General features: G+C 56.2%; 2 protein-coding genes across 2 annotated transcripts; one reads left to right on the forward strand and one right to left on the reverse strand.

The window, feature by feature from the left end:
* The first annotated feature begins 1,551 nt into the window (after positions 1 to 1,551).
* Positions 1,552 to 13,919, forward strand: Ercc1 (ERCC excision repair 1, endonuclease non-catalytic subunit). The gene is made up of 10 exons (XM_026403707.2): positions 1,552 to 1,640; positions 2,129 to 2,240; positions 2,595 to 2,810; positions 6,616 to 6,719; positions 7,657 to 7,756; positions 8,868 to 8,944; positions 11,726 to 11,825; positions 13,074 to 13,145; positions 13,335 to 13,403; positions 13,833 to 13,919. The coding sequence occupies exons 2-10, from the start codon at positions 2,136 to 2,138 to the stop codon at positions 13,884 to 13,886; spliced, it is 897 nt and encodes a 298-aa protein (XP_026259492.1). The 5' UTR covers positions 1,552 to 1,640; positions 2,129 to 2,135; the 3' UTR covers positions 13,887 to 13,919.
* An 88-nt stretch (positions 13,920 to 14,007) lies between these two features.
* On the reverse strand, positions 14,008 to 16,080 carry Polr1g (RNA polymerase I subunit G). Its single transcript, XM_026403706.2, has 3 exons — positions 15,999 to 16,080; positions 15,541 to 15,679; positions 14,008 to 15,399 (listed from the first exon to the last, which is right to left on the reverse strand). Exons 1-3 carry the CDS (start codon positions 16,018 to 16,020, stop codon positions 14,010 to 14,012), a joined length of 1,551 nt encoding a protein of 516 aa, XP_026259491.1. The 5' UTR covers positions 16,021 to 16,080; the 3' UTR covers positions 14,008 to 14,009.
* Between the last annotated feature and the right edge of the window lie 309 nt (positions 16,081 to 16,389).

The following is a 16,389-nucleotide window of genomic DNA, read 5'->3' on the forward strand; positions in this document are numbered from 1 at the left end:
ATATATATATATATATATATATATATATATATATATATATATATATTTAAAATTTTTTTTAAAGTGCTCCTGGGTTCAATCCTCAATACCAAGGAGGGAAGGATTGTCATGTCCCCAAAAGATATGCTTAAGTCTTAATCCTGGTATCTTGGGAAGCAACCTTATTCAGAAACAGGGTCTTTCCAGAGGTACCCAAGTTAAAATGTGATATTGGGGTGGGAGGGTGGGCCCTAATTCAATATAAATGATGTCCTTATAAAATGAGAAAATTTGGACAGAGGGCCGGACCCACAGTTGAAAGGCTGACCTGGGGGTGGGGTGGGGTGGTCATCTGCAAGGAGGCATGGAGCAGAGACCAGTGAGCTCAACAGAAATGTCCAAAATAGGTGTGCATGTTGGACATTTGATACGTGACAGAGGCATGATGTCAGAGTAGTGGGGAAAGGGCTGGCCTTTGGTACAATTGGCTACATCTATCCTAAATCCTTACCTCAGTGCATTTTCCAAAATAAATCTGCTATGGAGTAACGATGGAAACATAAAATCAAAACTGGGGAATGTTTAGAAGAAATGACAGAATATACACAGATGACCTTGGGGTATGACAGGTCTCTAAAACCAGGAAGAGCAAAAGCCAGGACGGAACAGACAGACAAACAGGCGTGAATAAGCCCTAAGAACTTCTAAATAAATAAAGCTAAAACACAGAGTACAAAACGAGGAGGAAACGTTCGCAATACATGGGACTGACTAAGAATTGGAATCAGAATCCAGAACGTACTCCTATAAATTAATAGTAATAAAAAAGGCACACAAGCCATTTAAAAAAATGGGCAAAGGATATGAGCAAGCAACTCACAGAACACAAAATATCTAAGACCAATAAACTCACAAAAACATGTTCTATTTCCTTAGCAATCACAGAGTTACAAGTTAGAACAGTGTGATACTATCCTTTCAGGAAATGACTAATACTAACTCATCCACCGAGTCTCCGCCTAGCTGTCCCCTCCTCCAGGAAGCCCTTCCTGACTCCCGGGCCGGGTTAGGCGCTGCTCCTAGCCCCATCCCATGGCTCTGTGGGGTCGCCCGCCCCTCCCACTCTGGTGGTCACTCTTTGGGACTCTCACTGGATGTAAGGCCCTCGGGCGGGGCAGCGCAGGGCCGTCCTTGGTCACCGCTGTCACTGGTACCGCCCCGCACAGCGCCGGGAACAGAGCAGGCGTTTGGGGAATGGTGGAATAAATGAATGATGGGGAAACCGAGGGCAAGCAATGGCCGATTTGGGATTCAACTCCAAGTTTCTCTGTACTGAGAGGGGGCACCTAGTTTGATTTCCCGACATCCTTCTCCACTGAGCCCTGCCCGGAGCCCGGGAATACAGGAGGCGATCAACAGGGCACCTCAGGTCCTGGAACCCGCAGACCCACCACACTTTCCTCGCCAATCCTCCAAGGTCCTCCAGGACCATAGAGAGCTGCGCAGGGCTGCCCCTCTCTATGCTCTCCCGTGGGGAGCAGTGAGACGGACCGTGGGCCAGAGAGGCCGGAAGTGCGGCAAACTGGGGCCGCGCTGGTCGCGCTGGCGGTGGGTCGCCTCGTTCCCCCGCCGTCTTTCCCTTTGGGCTCTGGGGCGAGCAGGTGAGTGGGTCCTCTTGGTGCTGAGACCCCAGGTAGGGGCGAGAGGGGCTGGAGGTGGAGGCCGCAGGTGGTGATTGGCAGCTGCAGATGCCAACCTTTGCAGTGTCTGCGACCCACCTAAAGGTGGCGTAGAGCGTCCAGGTGCGAGCCTTGGGTGCCGGCCCAACGGCCCGCGGAGACAGCGGGGCGGGGCGCAAGGGGCCCGGGGGGCGGGGGGCGGGGCGAAGGAGCCCGGGGACCAAAGGGGGCGGGGCTAAGGAGTCCGGGGACCGAAGGGGGCGGGGCGAACAGAAGGCGGGTGGGTGGTGGCTCCCTTGGGGCGGGGCATTCTGCAACCTAGGGCTGTGGGTATTTGGGACTTGACGTTTTGGGACACTGGAATTTTGGGGGGTGAGGGTGGGCAGCTGTGAATGGGGGTGCCTGCTGGGAGGGTGCTAATACAGATGCCAATATCTCAGTTGCTCCTGCTGCCACATCTTCCCTTTCAGGCTCCTGATGGAACCAGGGAAGGACGAGGAGGGGGTGCCGCAGCCTGCAGGGCCACCCACAAGAAAGAAATTTGTAATCCCGCTGGATGAAGATGAGGTCCCTCCTGCAGGGGTAGGACGAGGAGATGGGGGACGCCTGGGAATGGGAGTGGTGCTGGAAGGGATCTGTGGGGCCACACTGTGGATTAGGTGTGGGGGCCTAGGAGGCCTTGGGGAGACAGCCCTTTGCCCTGGACAAGTCTCAGTTTCCCGATCTGTAAGATGACAGAGCAGTTCTAAGAGGGGGCCAAGGCGGAGGCCAATAACTGGCAGCTAGAGGGTGGCCCCTTCATGTTTTATGTGGTCCAAACCCTATTTTTGCTAGAAGAAATTTGTGGCTGATGGGCCAACCCATAAGACAGGGAGGGACCCACAGGGGTTCAGTGTTCCCTCCCTGGCCCCATGTGACCCCCTTTCCTCCCCACAGGCCAAGCCCTTGTTCAGATCCACACGGAACCTTCCTGCTGTGGAGACCTCTGCCCAGGAAGCCCCTCAAACCTATGCTGAGTATGCCATCTCACGGCCCCCAGGAGGGGCTGGAGCTCCGGGCCCCACGGGGTCAGAACCCCTGGCCGGAGAGACCCCCAACCAGGCCCTGAAACCAGGAACAAAGTCCAACAGCATCATTGTGAGCCCCCGGCAGGTGAGGAGGGAGACAGATTCCTGTGGGGAAAGGCTGTGATAGGATGGCCCCGGTGGTGGCAGAGTTGTAGCTACTTTGTTTCAGCAGCCTGTTCATTCATTCATTCACCAGCTCTGTGTGTTGAGGGTGGCCCAACTCTGCTTCCTGGGGTTGTGACTGTCTATGTGCAGTTCTGTTTCTGTCCCCAGGTTTGCTCATTGCTCATGGTGGTGCACAGCCTGTAATCCCAGCAGTTTGGGAGGCTGAGGCAGGAGGAGCAGGAGTTCAAAGCCAGCCTCAGCAACAGTGAGGTGCTAAGCAACTCAGACCAAAATACAAAAAAGGGCTGAGGATGTGGCTCAGTGGTTGAGTGCCCCTGGGTTTAATCCCTGGTAACCTCCCCCCCCCCAAAAAAAAAAAAGTATTAAAGGAGCACAGGCCTGAATTTGAATCCCTCTTCTGCCATGCAATAGCTGTGTGACCTTGGGCGAGTGACTCCACCCATCTGGTGCCTTTAAATGGGAATAGGGCACAGAGATGGAATCCATGCACAGAGATGCACAGAAAGTTAGGAATGCTACTTTCTGCTCTGGGGATGGAGTGGTGGAAAGGGAACAGGGAAAGTCTTTGCCACTGTTAGAGCCAGTGTCCGTGGCAGGGAGAGTGGCCTGGGTACAGGTGATAACAGGACCCAAGCACAAGGGAAGGCTCAACACTTTTGCCACCAGAAAAATGACATCTGACTCACAATGAGATACTACTCCCCGCCTACCAAGAAGGCTGTCACCGAAATGATGGACAAGCTGGGTGCCATGGTGCAGGCCTGTGATCCCAGAAACTCAGGAGGTTAAGGCAGGAGGATTGCAAGTTGGAGGCCAGCTTGCAATCTTAGGGAGACCCTGTCTCAAAGACCCTAGGGAGACCCTGTCTCAAAAAAAAAAAAAAAAAAAAAAAGCTACGGATGTGGCACAGGAGTTATTGCCCCTGGGTCCAATCACCAGTAACAAATGTAAGTAAATAAGTGAAAAATAAAAAGGGCTGGGATGGGGCTGGGATGGAGCTCAGTGGTAAAGCACCTGTGGTCCAGTCTCCATACCACACCCACAAAAAAGTCAACTGCAGAGCTGTCACATGACCCAGTGATTCTGCTTCTCGGTATGTACTCGTGAGAAATGAAAACATACGTCCACACAAAAACCCAGACACAAGTATCCATGGTGGTGTCGTTCACAACAGCCAACAAGGAAGCCATCCAGGTACCCTCCACCGATGCCAGGCTCTTTAGAGACAGGGTCTCCCTGAGTTGCTTTGAACTCGAGATCCTCCTGCCTTAGCCTCCCCCACCACTGGGATTACAGGCATGTGCCACCACGTCATGAGCAACATGACATTTCTGATACCAGATATCGGGAGGTTTCCCGGACAACAGGAAGTTCTCACTGGGACACCAACTGGGTGTCCTATGGGTTAACTCAGATCCCACAGGTGTGTGTGGGGGGGCAGGCCCTGGCCCCACCCTACCTGCCTGAGGAATAAATCAGAAGTTCCCTCGACCCCCTCCTTAGGTTCAATTAATTTACCCACGCAGATCACAGATCTCAGAGAAATAATTTTTGTTTACTGGTTTATTTAATTTATTTTTAAACATTTTATTAGTACCATATTTCTTTTTTTTTATTTTTATTTTTTGTAATGGTAGATGGACAGAATGCCTTGATTTGTTCATTTGTATGTGGTGCTGAGGATTGAACCCAGTGCCTCACACATGCCAGGCGAGCGCTCTGCCACTGAGCCACAGCCCAGCCCCAGTTTACCGGTTTCTTAATGAGGAATTTGGGAGAGGACCTAGGACTTCGGTGGACACCTGGATGAAGAGGTGCAGGGGGCTGAGAAGGCAGGATGGGCTCGCAGCCTCCCTGTGCTCCGAACGCCACCCTCTGGGAGCCCACAGCCATCAGGAAGCTCCCTGGACCGGTCCTTTGGAGGCCTATGGGGGCCTCACTGCCCAGGCATGATGGGTGACGTCACTGGCCACTGCTGACCACCTCTGCCCTCAGCCCCTCTCCATCCCCTGAGTCCGGGTGGGGCTGAAAACCCCAGCCCTCTAGTCCCTGATTGGCTGCCTGGCCACCATCCCCCCTTGCTGCGGCCAGGAGGGGCCACCCAAGCACCTCACTGAAAACAAGATGCTCCCAATTCCCAGGAATTAGGAAGGATTTAGAGCTCCGTGTCAGATGTTATCGCTCCGGAAATTCCAAAGGTCTTAGGAGCTCGGTACAGTCAGGAATCCAGGTCAGAGACCAAATGTCAGGACAAAAGGCTCTCAGTGCCCTGTCTTCAGGAGCTGCAGGGCTTCAGGAGCTGCGGGTCTGGACTCAGGGACGGAGACCACACAGAGATCTCTTTTTTCCTTCCATTTTTTCTTTCTTACTAGGAATTGAGCCCAGGGGCACTGTACCACTGAGCTCCACCTCCAGCCTTTTTTATTTTGAGACAGGGATTTGGCAAGTTGCTTGCCAGGGCTGGTCTCCAACTTGTGATCCTCCTGCCTCAGCCTCCTGAGTAGCTGGGATACAGACGTGCGCCACCCCACCTGGTCCAAGCACATATTTTTATCAGGTCACAGCATAAGACCATGTGGCCCTCATAGGCTCTTGATCTCTCCTGGTCCTTGCAGCATTCTCAACACTGAGACCCGTGCCAGGTGCCCACTCCATGAGTATGTTTTAAATGGATTAATTAGGATTAGGATTTATCTTAATCAAAGAATTTCAGTCTTGGGCTATCGCCCGTGTTCAGGGTAAAGTGTGAGGGGCGTTGGGAGAGAAGGGCCTGGCACTGAGCAGTTGCCAGTCTGTGTGGAGGGTGTCAGGCCATGGGGAGGAGCTTGGGCTTCCTCCTAAGGGTACTGGGGAGCCACGGTGGGGTTTGGAGTGGGAAAAGGGGAGAGGCAGATCTGTGCTGCGCTGGGAGCGCAGCTCAGTGGTGGAGCGCAGCTCAGTGGTGGAGCGCTTGCCAGGCCTGTGAGAAGCTCTGGGTTTGATCCCCAGCACCACAGGAAAAAAAAGGGTCTGTCTGGCTGCCATTTGAAGGGTAGTCATGAGGGGGCAACACTCACCGGAGCCCAGAAGGGGCAAGGTGGGGACCTGGGCAGAGGCTGTGCAGGAGAGGAGGAGGGACATTCATGAGGGATGTTTAGAAGGTACAGGTCCCACCTGAGTCGGGGACAGAGGAGCATCCAGGACAAGCCTCCATCTCTGCACAGTATGGCTGTCTCAGATGAGGGCAGGAGGAGGGGCAGGTGTGGACGAGGCTGAGGTGGATGTCCAAGGGCCCGTGTCCTGCAGGCCATGGGACACATGGATTGAGGCTGGAGACAGACTGTGGGCCCTTTAGTAAAGGCCACTAGCTGAGGTGCTAGCTTATAAGCCTCCTGCTCAGGAGGCTGAGGCAGGAGGATCTCAGCTTTGAGGCCAGCCTCAGAAACTTAGCAAGGACCTGTCTCAAAGTAAAAAAAGAATTTAAAAGGGGCTGGGGTGTAGCTTAGTGGTAGAGGGCTTGCCTAGTATGAGGGGGGGCCCTGGTTCATGCCCAGTACTGCAAAAGAAAATAAATGAATGGGTGCAGGCAGGCCGACCTGCCCAGGCTGGGGAGGGGGAGAGTTGTGGGGTGGGGTGGAGGGGTGGTAAAGACCCAGGTGTAAGGTGTGAGGTGGAGACAGGTGGAGGGTGGAGGAGGGGGAAGAGGTGGCGGAGGGACCCTGCCTGGCTGCTGGCCCTGGTCCAGGGTCATCCTGTGGACGGCTCCTGCTCTTCCTCCCTCCCAGAGGGGCAACCCCGTGCTGAAGTTCGTGCGCAACGTGCCCTGGGAATTTGGTGAAGTCGTCCCCGACTACGTGCTGGGCCAGAGCACCTGTGCCCTCTTCCTCAGGTGAGCTCGGGGGCTTGGGGCACCGACTGCCCTTCAGGGAGGGCTGCCTGGGAGGCCTGGAGTGTCGTGTCCTAGTATTCTGGGCCATTCCGCAGGAGACCTCTTGCTCAGTCCTGCTGGCTCTGGGCCTAGGTGTGGCCCTGTGTCGGAGGAAGGAGTCCTGGCCTGGGGGGGCCCAGAGCAGAGAGAGCGGGGCCTGGACCCTGGTCTGAGGGAGGAGGCTGGGCCTGGGGCCCTGGTCTGAGGGAGGAGGCTGGGCCTGGGGCCCTGGGCCTGAGGGAGGAGGCTGAGGCCTGAATTCCTGGGTCTGAGGGAGGAGGCTGGGCCTGGGGCCCTGGGCCTGAGGGAGGAGGCTGAGGCCTGAATTCCTGGGTCTGAGGGAGGAAGGTCGGGGTCACTCATGTCCCAGACACACCTGGCGAGTTGACAAGAGCTGGATTTCTCTAAGCTCTATCTCAGTTAAACAAGTTCCCCCTCCAGCCTGGGCCCCCCTGGGGATAGACAGACAGAGGAGATGAAACTCCTGGATCCTGTCCTCCCTGCCGGCTGGGAGGGTGACAGGCGCTGGGGGCGATGGCTCTAGTCTAGGTGGAGAAGCCCACTCCTATCTGTGCTCTGTGGCCATCTGGGCAGCATCCCCTGGCCCTGTGCATGAACTCTGGGGTACCTGCTCCTGTCCTCCTGAAGCCCAGGTCTCCTCCCTGCTCAGCGAAGAAGCCAGGGGTCCAGCTGCCAGGAAGGCACAGCCAGGCCGCCGTCCTTGATGTTCGCCTTCTTTGCAAGCCACTTAACGTCGTGGGCCTTGCCCCTGGCCAGGCCGTTGGCCCATGCTGCACTCATGGTGGCTGCTGTCCAGGCCATGGGGCAGGGAGGGCAGAAGGGGCTTCTGGGTTCTCAGGGAGATGGGCTCCAACCCACCATCTCCCCGCCCTGCCAGCCTCCGCTACCACAACCTCCACCCAGACTACATCCATGAGCGACTGCAGAGCCTGGGGAAGACCTTCGCCTTGCGCATCCTGCTGGTCCAGGTGGACGTGGTAAGTAGGGTCACACGCCTCACCCTCCCCTACTGTGAAACGGGTGGTGTTGAGCCTCGCCATTATGAAGTGGACTGTTGAATCTTTTCCAAGAAGAAAGGCACGTTAAAACCTCAGTAAGGCCGGGAGTGATGGTGTGCGCCTATAATCCCAGCAGCGCTGGAGGCTGAGGCAGGAGGATTGCAAGTTCAAAGCCAGCCTCAGCATCATAGTGAAGCCCTAACCAACTAGTGAGATCTTAAAATGAAAAATAAAAAGGGTTGTGGATGTGGCTCAGTGGTTAAGCGCCCCTGGGTTCAATCCCCAAGGAGCGCTCAGTGAGGAACCATTTTTCATATCTGAGATTGACGCAGGTTACTAACACCCTGCAGAGAGGTGGGACCATAGATGATCTGTCTCCTTCACACCCCATCAGCCAGTCCCAGACCTCTGCCTCCTAAATATCTCAAGTCTACCTGGTCCTCTGTCCCTGCAGCCCTTACCCCAATCTAGCCCCTCGGTTCCTGCCTGGGTCCCTGTCCCTGCCTCTTTCCTGGTTTTATGGCCTCAGTCTTGACCCTTCCTGTCCCTACAGTGGCCAGAGAGGTCTTCCTAAAGAATACACCCCAGGTCAACGCTCCCACCCTCCCTGCACTCTCCCCCACGGCTGGGGGGCGGGCAGGGCCTTTCCGTAGCCCTGAGGCCTTGCACCACCGTGGTCCCCAGCCCTCCAGGCTCACCTGCAAGCTGTCCTTCGCCACCTCCTCCTCAGTCCACCCCGAACAGAGGGCATCTGAGTTCTCCCACCCTCTCCCCTCCTTCCCGTGCCTGGAATTCCCATCCTGCCGTCTGTGCTTCCTTCCCCCCCCCCCTCCTCCAGGAAGCCACCCGTGACCACTCCAGGTCCTCATTCTCTGGGGACAGGTCTGTTCCCCTCATTAGACTAGGAGTCCAGGAGGGCGGAGCCCTGTGTGTGAGTCGCTGCTGGGTCCTAGTGCTGCCCAGCATGGGCCAGCACCCTGTGGGGGCTCAGAGGGTGAGTGAAAGGCTCTCCCCACCTTGAGCTCTGTGTGTCCAGACGGGAAGTTTCGCTTTCTGCCAGCTCCCTAATTCTGACTTTCTTCTCCGCCAGAAAGATCCCCAGAAGGCCCTCAAGGAACTGGCCAAGATGTGCATCTTGGCCGACTGCACTCTGATCCTGGCCTGGAGGTGAGACTGGGCCCCGCTCCCCTCCCCCACCTCCCTGCCACTCAGTCTTCCCTCCTGGTCCCTGGACACCCTGTGTGAGCCTGGTCCAGGCACTGCCTCCCTCTGGGCCTCGGTATCCTCAGCTGTGCACTGAGGTCCTCACTTCTCTCTTGGGGAGGTGCGGTTGCAGCCTGATGTGGGTCCCATGCTCGGGATAGCGTTAGGCGTTTCTGAGTTAGACGTGAAATCTGGCCTGGGCACCTAAAGACCATTTACATTAGCTTTCCAATGGGAAAATGGATCCCTTCCTCACACCATAAGCAGAATTAAACCCTAATGAGTTTGATAGCTCTTTTTCTATGTGTGGCGTTGAGGATGGAATCAGGGTCTCATGCATGCATACGAGTCACTCCTTCCAACCCTGTAGCTTTAAACTCAAAAAGAAAAACTACAATAAAAATTTTATTGTAATTTTATGATTCTTTTTTTTTTTTTTTTTTTTTTTGGTACCGGGGATTGATCCCAGCAGCACTTAACCACTGAGCCCCAGTCCTGTTTTATTTAGACAGAGTCTCACTGAGTTTCTTAGGGCTTCACTAAGTTGCTGAGGCTGCCCTTGAACTTTCATCCTCCTGCCTCAGCCTCCCTAGCCACTGGGATTACAGGCATGTGCCACTATGTGATGAATTTGTGATAGCCCAGGAGCCACTGTGAAGTCCCTAGTCTACCTCAGGGTTTGTTCTTTTCTGGTGCATTCTGTGGGATTAGACAGTTTTTTCATCCTGTTAAACCTACAGAATTTCCCATAAGAGAATGTCCCCAAATTGGAGCCCTTTGGATTCCAGTGAAAGCACTGAGTGAATTGTCCAGAGCATTTCTTGGGGGACTTGCAGAGTGGCCTGCAGCAGGCCCTGGAGATGGACGTTGACAGCCAGAGGCTCTGGGTGGGGGAGTGTGTCTGCAGCCAGGGCTCAGGGCTGCTCTGATGAAGGCCTGAGGCTCTGGCTCAGGTCGGGGCCAGTTTCTTTCAGTGTTTTTGAGGCAACAACATCAACACCCTTATCTGCACCTGGGAATGTTCCAGGCCTTCTGCTGTCAGGTCACAGAGGTCAAGGCTTTCTGTGATCTTCAGTCAGGACACAGCAGGATGGAGGGTGATTTGAGCCTCCGTGTCCTTCCTGGGTGCATCATTAGATGGCCTCACTGCCCTAGAACGCCTGTGTCCACCTGTCCATCCCTCCCTTCCCCCACCCACCCCTGGCATTCGAGGATCTTGTTACAGTCTGTTGGCCTAGTGCCTGTGGCTGGGCTCCTGTGGCCTCTGTAGCCTTCCTTCCCTCAGTGACACCTGTGGCTCCTTCGTGTCTTGCTGGGGTTTTCAGCTCCCTTCTTTCTGTGTCTGTTTTTGCTGTGCTGGAGAGAACCAGCGGCTCCTGTGGCCAGGCGCTGCTCCACCTGCCTTCCCATCCTTCCCCTCTGGATTACTTGACAATGTAAATGCTGTGTAAATAGTTGTTTACATAAAATCCTATCGGTTAGGGATTATGGCAAGGACAAAACAGTCCGCACATGCTCGGTACAGAGGCCATATCAGGGCCCAGCTGCGCAGAGCACACCCCAGGGAACTGTGGTGGCTCCTGAGGCCACTGCACTACTACTCACGGCTAAGTTGCAAAGGGCGGAAAAAAAAAAAAAAAAAGGCCAGCCTTTCCTGGTGCTCAGAGCCCTGAGTTACTGTGCCCTGCCCACGGGACCCTTTTTATCAATTTCCAAAGCAGTGTTTCAGGCTGGGCTGCAGCCCCGTGCAGAGCCCTCGCCCAGCCTGAGGGAATCTGGATTCTGTCTCCAGCGCCACAAAAGCAAACAAAGCTCTTCAAAAGCTCATTTTCCTCTGTGTCAGGAAGCTGAATGTTTAGTAGGCTGTCTTTATGCTGCACTTGAGAAAATAAACTCAGTTTCCTGATTCCCTCCCTCTCATGCCCAGCAAAAGGCACAGAGCAGAATGCCAGCCTTTCTTCCAAAAGACTAATATTTCTTTTTCTTTTGCACTGGAGACTGAACCCAGGGGCACTTCATTATTTCACTTCACCACTGAGCCACATCCCCAGCCTTTTTATGTTTTTATTTTGAGACAGGGACATGCTAAGTTGCTGAGGCTGGGATCGAACTTGCTATCCTCCTGCCTCAGCCTCCTGAGCCACTGGGAGTAAGGCGTGCACCACTGCACCCAGTAAGAGCAAACATTTCTTTTCTTTTTTTTTTTTTTTCAAATATATTTTTTAGTTGTAGTTGGACACAATACCTTTATTTTATTTATTTTTATGTGGTGCTGAGGATTGAACCCAGTGTCTCTCACATGCTAGGCAAACGCTCTACTGCTGAGCCCCAACTCCAGCCAACATTTCTTAAACAGGCTTCTAAGAGCCAGGCCCTGATGGTGGACATGGCGGTGACTTCTTTTATCATTACAGTCTGACTATCACTCAACTTTACAGATGAGGAAACAGAGGTCCACAGCAATAAAATCACTGGCCTAAGGTCACCCAGGTTGGAAGTGAGGCCTGAGCCCAGCCTGAGCCCCAGCCTGTTGGGCTTCCAGGCTCTAGCCCTGAGCCAGAGGAGAACCACAGAGATCCCCAGATCCAGCAGGGATTCTGGCCAGGGCCATGGGGGAGCTGAGAACTTCCATTTTTGTATATGTTAGCGTTTGGAATTTACAGCATTAGCAATCACGACTGTGAAATGGAGCCCATCTAGAACATGATGGCTCTCACTTGGCTGATCTGTGTCCTGTCACCTCAGCCCCGAGGAGGCCGGGCGCTACCTGGAGACCTACAAAGCCTACGAGCAGAAGCCTGCGGACCTTCTGATGGAGAAGCTGGAACAGAACTTTGTGTCTCGGGTGAGGCCTCCCTCCCTCCCTCCAGGCACCTCCCATGCCTGCCTGGGTCTCCCTGCAGCTCCTGGGTGGCCAAACATAGTTCTGGTCCCAAGGCGAGTCCACCTGGGCTCTCCCTCCCTACCCTGTCCCCCTCTGCCTTCCCACTCAACAGCTCCCAGCGTAGTCTTCTAAGCATAACACTGACCCTGTTCTTCCCAGCTCCCAACCCTGCCCTGGCTCCCAGTGCCCTGAGGGAAAGCCCGGCCTTGCAGAGCTGCGCAGGACCTGTGTCCTCCCGGGCCTTCCGCATCTCTCTGAGCTTCCGTGTTGTTCCCTCCACCCAGTAACCTGCCTCATCCCGTCGGGCATCCCAGCTCTGATGTTCCCTCCTCCAGGAAGCCCTCCCCAACCCCAGCCAGCAGAGGTTCTCCCTGTGCTCCCCTGTCCCAGGCCTGCCCCCTATCTCCCCACTGGACTTCAGCACAGGAGGGCAGGGCTGGAGGTGACTCCAAGCCTGTCCTGTCCCCAGCACCCCCAGCGCTCAGTAGGCACTCAGGGAGTATTTGCTCGGTGGACTGTCAACTCTGGGCTCCAGTGAGGGACACTGCCACTGGTGCCTTCCCTGGAGGTCCTCCTAGGAAGAAGTGACAGCAGGAGGGCCTGGGTCAGTTGGATCCTGCTGGCCACAGCTCCTGCATCCCAGCCTCCCAGCCTCCTCCTCTAAGCCTGCACAGCAGTTCCGAACCCACCTCCTGAGGCAGGGAGGAAGTGACTTCCCCAGGTCCCACAGCTAGGGACTGGCAGGGCTGGGGTCTGTACACCCAGGCACGCGGCCGTCACAGTGCTGGGGCAGGGCAGCATCTAAGCTGCACCCCAGTCCATGTCCACAGACACCCGAGTCTTCTGGGATTCCTGGGAACCTAATTTGCCCAAAAATGGAGGCCAGAGCGGTCAGCTCCCTTACCCTGGCTCATGCAGGGACAGGTGGTGATGGACTGGTTTTGTACCCTGGGCCCCCCCTCACCCCGGTGCCTGCAGTCTTCCCTGAGTGGAACCAGCTCCTTCAGATAAGCAGGATTGATCTCACGTGTCCCACACCCTTGGCTAGTTGGGATCACTCTGATATGGCCTTTTAATCAGTCCTCCCCCAGAAAAAAATAAAACATTTACTGAGAGCCTCTTGCACTGTAGGCAGTCTGGGGACCCCGCAGTGGCCCAGCCCTGCCCTCCGAGCTCTGTCTTACTGGGCTTTCTGCTGCTTCCTTCCAGGTCACTGAATGTCTGACCACCGTGAAGTCAGTCAACAAGACGGACAGTCAGACCCTCTTGGCCACTTTTGGAGTAAGGACCAGCTGCCCTGCTCTGCCAGGCGCTTCCCCTCCTTCCCTTTCCTAAGAAGCCCACACCCTGCTGCATCCCAGTCCCCTGCATTCCTCGCGTCCCCCCAGGAGCACCCAAGGCCCTTCACCAGCTGGGCCCGGGTGGGGTCCAGTGTTCACCTGCCCTGACCCTTTGCCTCCACCCTCCCAGTCCCTGGAACAGCTCATGTCTGCATCACGGGAAGACCTGGCCTTGTGTCCGGGCCTGGGCCCCCAGAAGGTAAGAGTGCTGGGAAGGGACTTGAGGGGAGGGACCCCACCAACCAGACCTCGGATCCCAGCGTTCAAAAGTCTGCAGAGGCCCAGCAACCATCTGCCTGTATTTATTTTTATTTTTTAAGTTGTAGATAGACAGAGTACCTTTATTTATTTATTTATTCTCACGTGGTCCTGAGGATGGAACCCAGGGCCCCACACATGGTAGGCAAGCGCTCTACCGCTGAGCCCCCGCCCCACCTGCCTGTGTTGCAGATGGCCAGACCTGTCCAAGGGGGTGGGGACTAGCTGAGCCTCGCACAGCCAGTCTAGGGGACAATCCAGATGGGCTGCCTCCCTCCCATCTCCCCGACCCTGCAGGCTGGGAGAAAAAGCCAACACCTCACTCCACGTGGCCTCTTTAATGAGTGGTTCCTTTCGCTCCCCACCCCAGGCCCGCAGGCTGTTTGATGTCCTCCACGAGCCCTTCCTCAAAGTGCCCCGATGAACAGCTGCCACCTCCAGCGTGACAATAAAGCATTCTCTGGGGCCAGGCTCCTGCTGGGTTGCTGGGGCAGGTTCTGGGTTCGTCGCTCTGCTCCCCTTCTGATGCCCTGGGTGGTTTGGTTCCTCAGTTTCCCTGGGGGAGGGCCACAGGCTCCTGCTGAGGCTTCCTCTTATGCTTCTTCTTCTTTTCTGGTCCTGCGGGAGCCGCCTCCCTGGGCTCCAGATTCAGCAGTGGCCCTGGAATCTCCTCTGGGGGCACCCCCTCTGGCACCTCGCCGCCTTCCTGACCCCGCGGTTTCTTCCTGGTCAGTCCTGGTGCTGCGCTGACCTCAGGCTCCCCTGTCCCCCATGGTGGCTCAGTCATCTCGGTCTCTGGCTCTGTCATTTTGTGCTCCTTTTCTCTCTTCTTCTTTTTGGTAGATACTGGAGCTACTTGAGGCTCAAGGTCACCTGGCAGCTCAGACTCTGCCACCTCTGTCGCTGGCTCCAGCATCACACTTTGCCACTTTTCTTTCTTCTTCCTCTTCTTGGAGGACACCAGAGCTGCCTCGGCCTGAGGCCTGTCGTCACCTGGCAGCTCGGGCTCTGCTTTCTGGGGACAGAGCGCCAGAGGCGGCCTCTCTGGCTCCCCAGCCTCAGCCCCCGGCTCCGCCCCTGCGCTCTGCCTCTTTTCTTTCTTCTTCTTTTTGGGGGGCAGTGGGACGGCTTCCTCCTGCAGCTCCACCTTCACCTGTGGCTGAGGTTCGGCCACCGTCCCCTCCACCAGCTCCACTCCTGCCTCTTTTTTCCTCTTCCTCTTCCTGCCCGGGGAAGGGGCTGCCTCTTCAGGAGGCTCTGTTTTCACCGCCAGCTCTGGCTCGGCCATCTGTCCTTCTGGTTCTGGCACTTGGACCTGTGGGTCAACTGCTTCGGCCCCTTTGGACTTCTTCCTCTTCTTCGTGGTGGGTGGGACTAGGACTCCCAGAGGCCCCAGCAGCTCAGCTGTGGGCTCTGTCATTGCAGGTTCCGCCACCTCTGTTGGCAGCTTTTTCTTCTTCTTCTTCCCAACATCTACTTTGAGGGACCTCAGAGTTGTGTCCACCTCCAGGGCCTCATACCCATTCACTGCCTCCTGGGAGGCCTCGGCCTCTGGCATCTGCTTCTTCTTCTTCCTCTTCCCCAATACAGGTGGCTTCAGTGCCAGAGTTGACCCAGGCCCTGTGACTGGTGGTTGCCCCCCAAAGGCACAGAATCGAGGCCTCAGGCCAGGGGGGATCTGTGGTGGGGGATTCATTGGGATGGGCTGCAGAGGGGTCCCTGATAGGGATTTTGGGGGACTCTCAAAGATCCTTAGGCTGCCCTGGGGGGTCGGGGCACAAGTAAGCCCACCGCCTGCATGGGCTGAAGGAGCCAGCAGGGTTGCTTCTCCTGCCCGGGGACCGCTGCTGCTGAGGACCTGATAGCGCAGCCGCTGTCCTGCCAACTTGCCCTTCACAGTCTGGGAGCCAGAGAGAGGCACCAGCCGCCCGTTGAGGCTGAGGGGAGAAAGGGAGGGGAGAACCTTGGTCAGATCTGTTTGTAAGTCACTGGATTCCTCAGAAATGCCTCTCCAAATACCCTCCAAGTGCAGCCTCTGGAGTGGGGAGTCTTCCCGGGAGGTGGGTGGGGCCACTCACCATTCTGGAGCAAAGTTTGCAGGGGCCTGGATAAGCCACAGCTGGGTATCTGGGCCAGACAGCTCCTCCAGGGAGAAACGGGGTTCTGAGGCTGGGGGTATCGCTGTGTAATCGGGGGGACAAGAGAACCGAGCAGCACCTGAGGGAAGAGAGGAAACGGGGATCTGTTGACATCCAATCCTGAAGGGCGCTCACCAATCCATTAGTCCCAACCTCCCGAGTGTCCCATTCCCCTCCCCGTCAATCCCGTGCCCACCTCTTCTCCAGGGGCGTCCCCACACCACCCCTGGGGGCGCCCTTCTTTCCACGGGTATCCCCCCCAGTATTCGCCGTCCACATGCCAGCGCCCTCGTTGGAAGGTACGCTCTCCCCGTCTCCGGGATGCCCCGTTTTTCGCCAGAACTTTCCCGGGCACCCCTTTCTCCCCGCCCCCAGCCCCGGTCCACACGCCCGCTCACCGGCGGACGGGGTCGCCGCCATCCCGAGCCCCCGGCGGAGCGCAGACCCAGCAGCCGGCTTTGAGCGGACCCCGCCGCCGACCACGTGGCTCAAAGTGGGCGGGGCCTCCTCCGGAAATGCCCAAGTGGCGTGGGAGCGCGGGGGGTGTCGCTCGGCGCCCGTTTGCTCCGTTGGGCAGAAATGAGGGACGTTTCCACGTGTACAGAGCGGACCAGCAAGGAATGACTATATTACCAAAATCTCCAGAAAGAAGGTGGCTCACTGGGCCGCGGGAGTCAGAGCCGCGCCAAGTCTCGGCCAACCTCCCCCACACTATCTCAGCTATGAGTTATTCCGACACGGCCTTAAAGGGGCAGTCGCAGATATAGGCTCTAACTCTTAAAGAGACAG

Source organism: Urocitellus parryii, chromosome 15 (assembly GCF_045843805.1).
Source record: "Urocitellus parryii isolate mUroPar1 chromosome 15, mUroPar1.hap1, whole genome shotgun sequence".
NCBI classification, from domain to species: domain Eukaryota; kingdom Metazoa; phylum Chordata; class Mammalia; order Rodentia; family Sciuridae; genus Urocitellus; species Urocitellus parryii.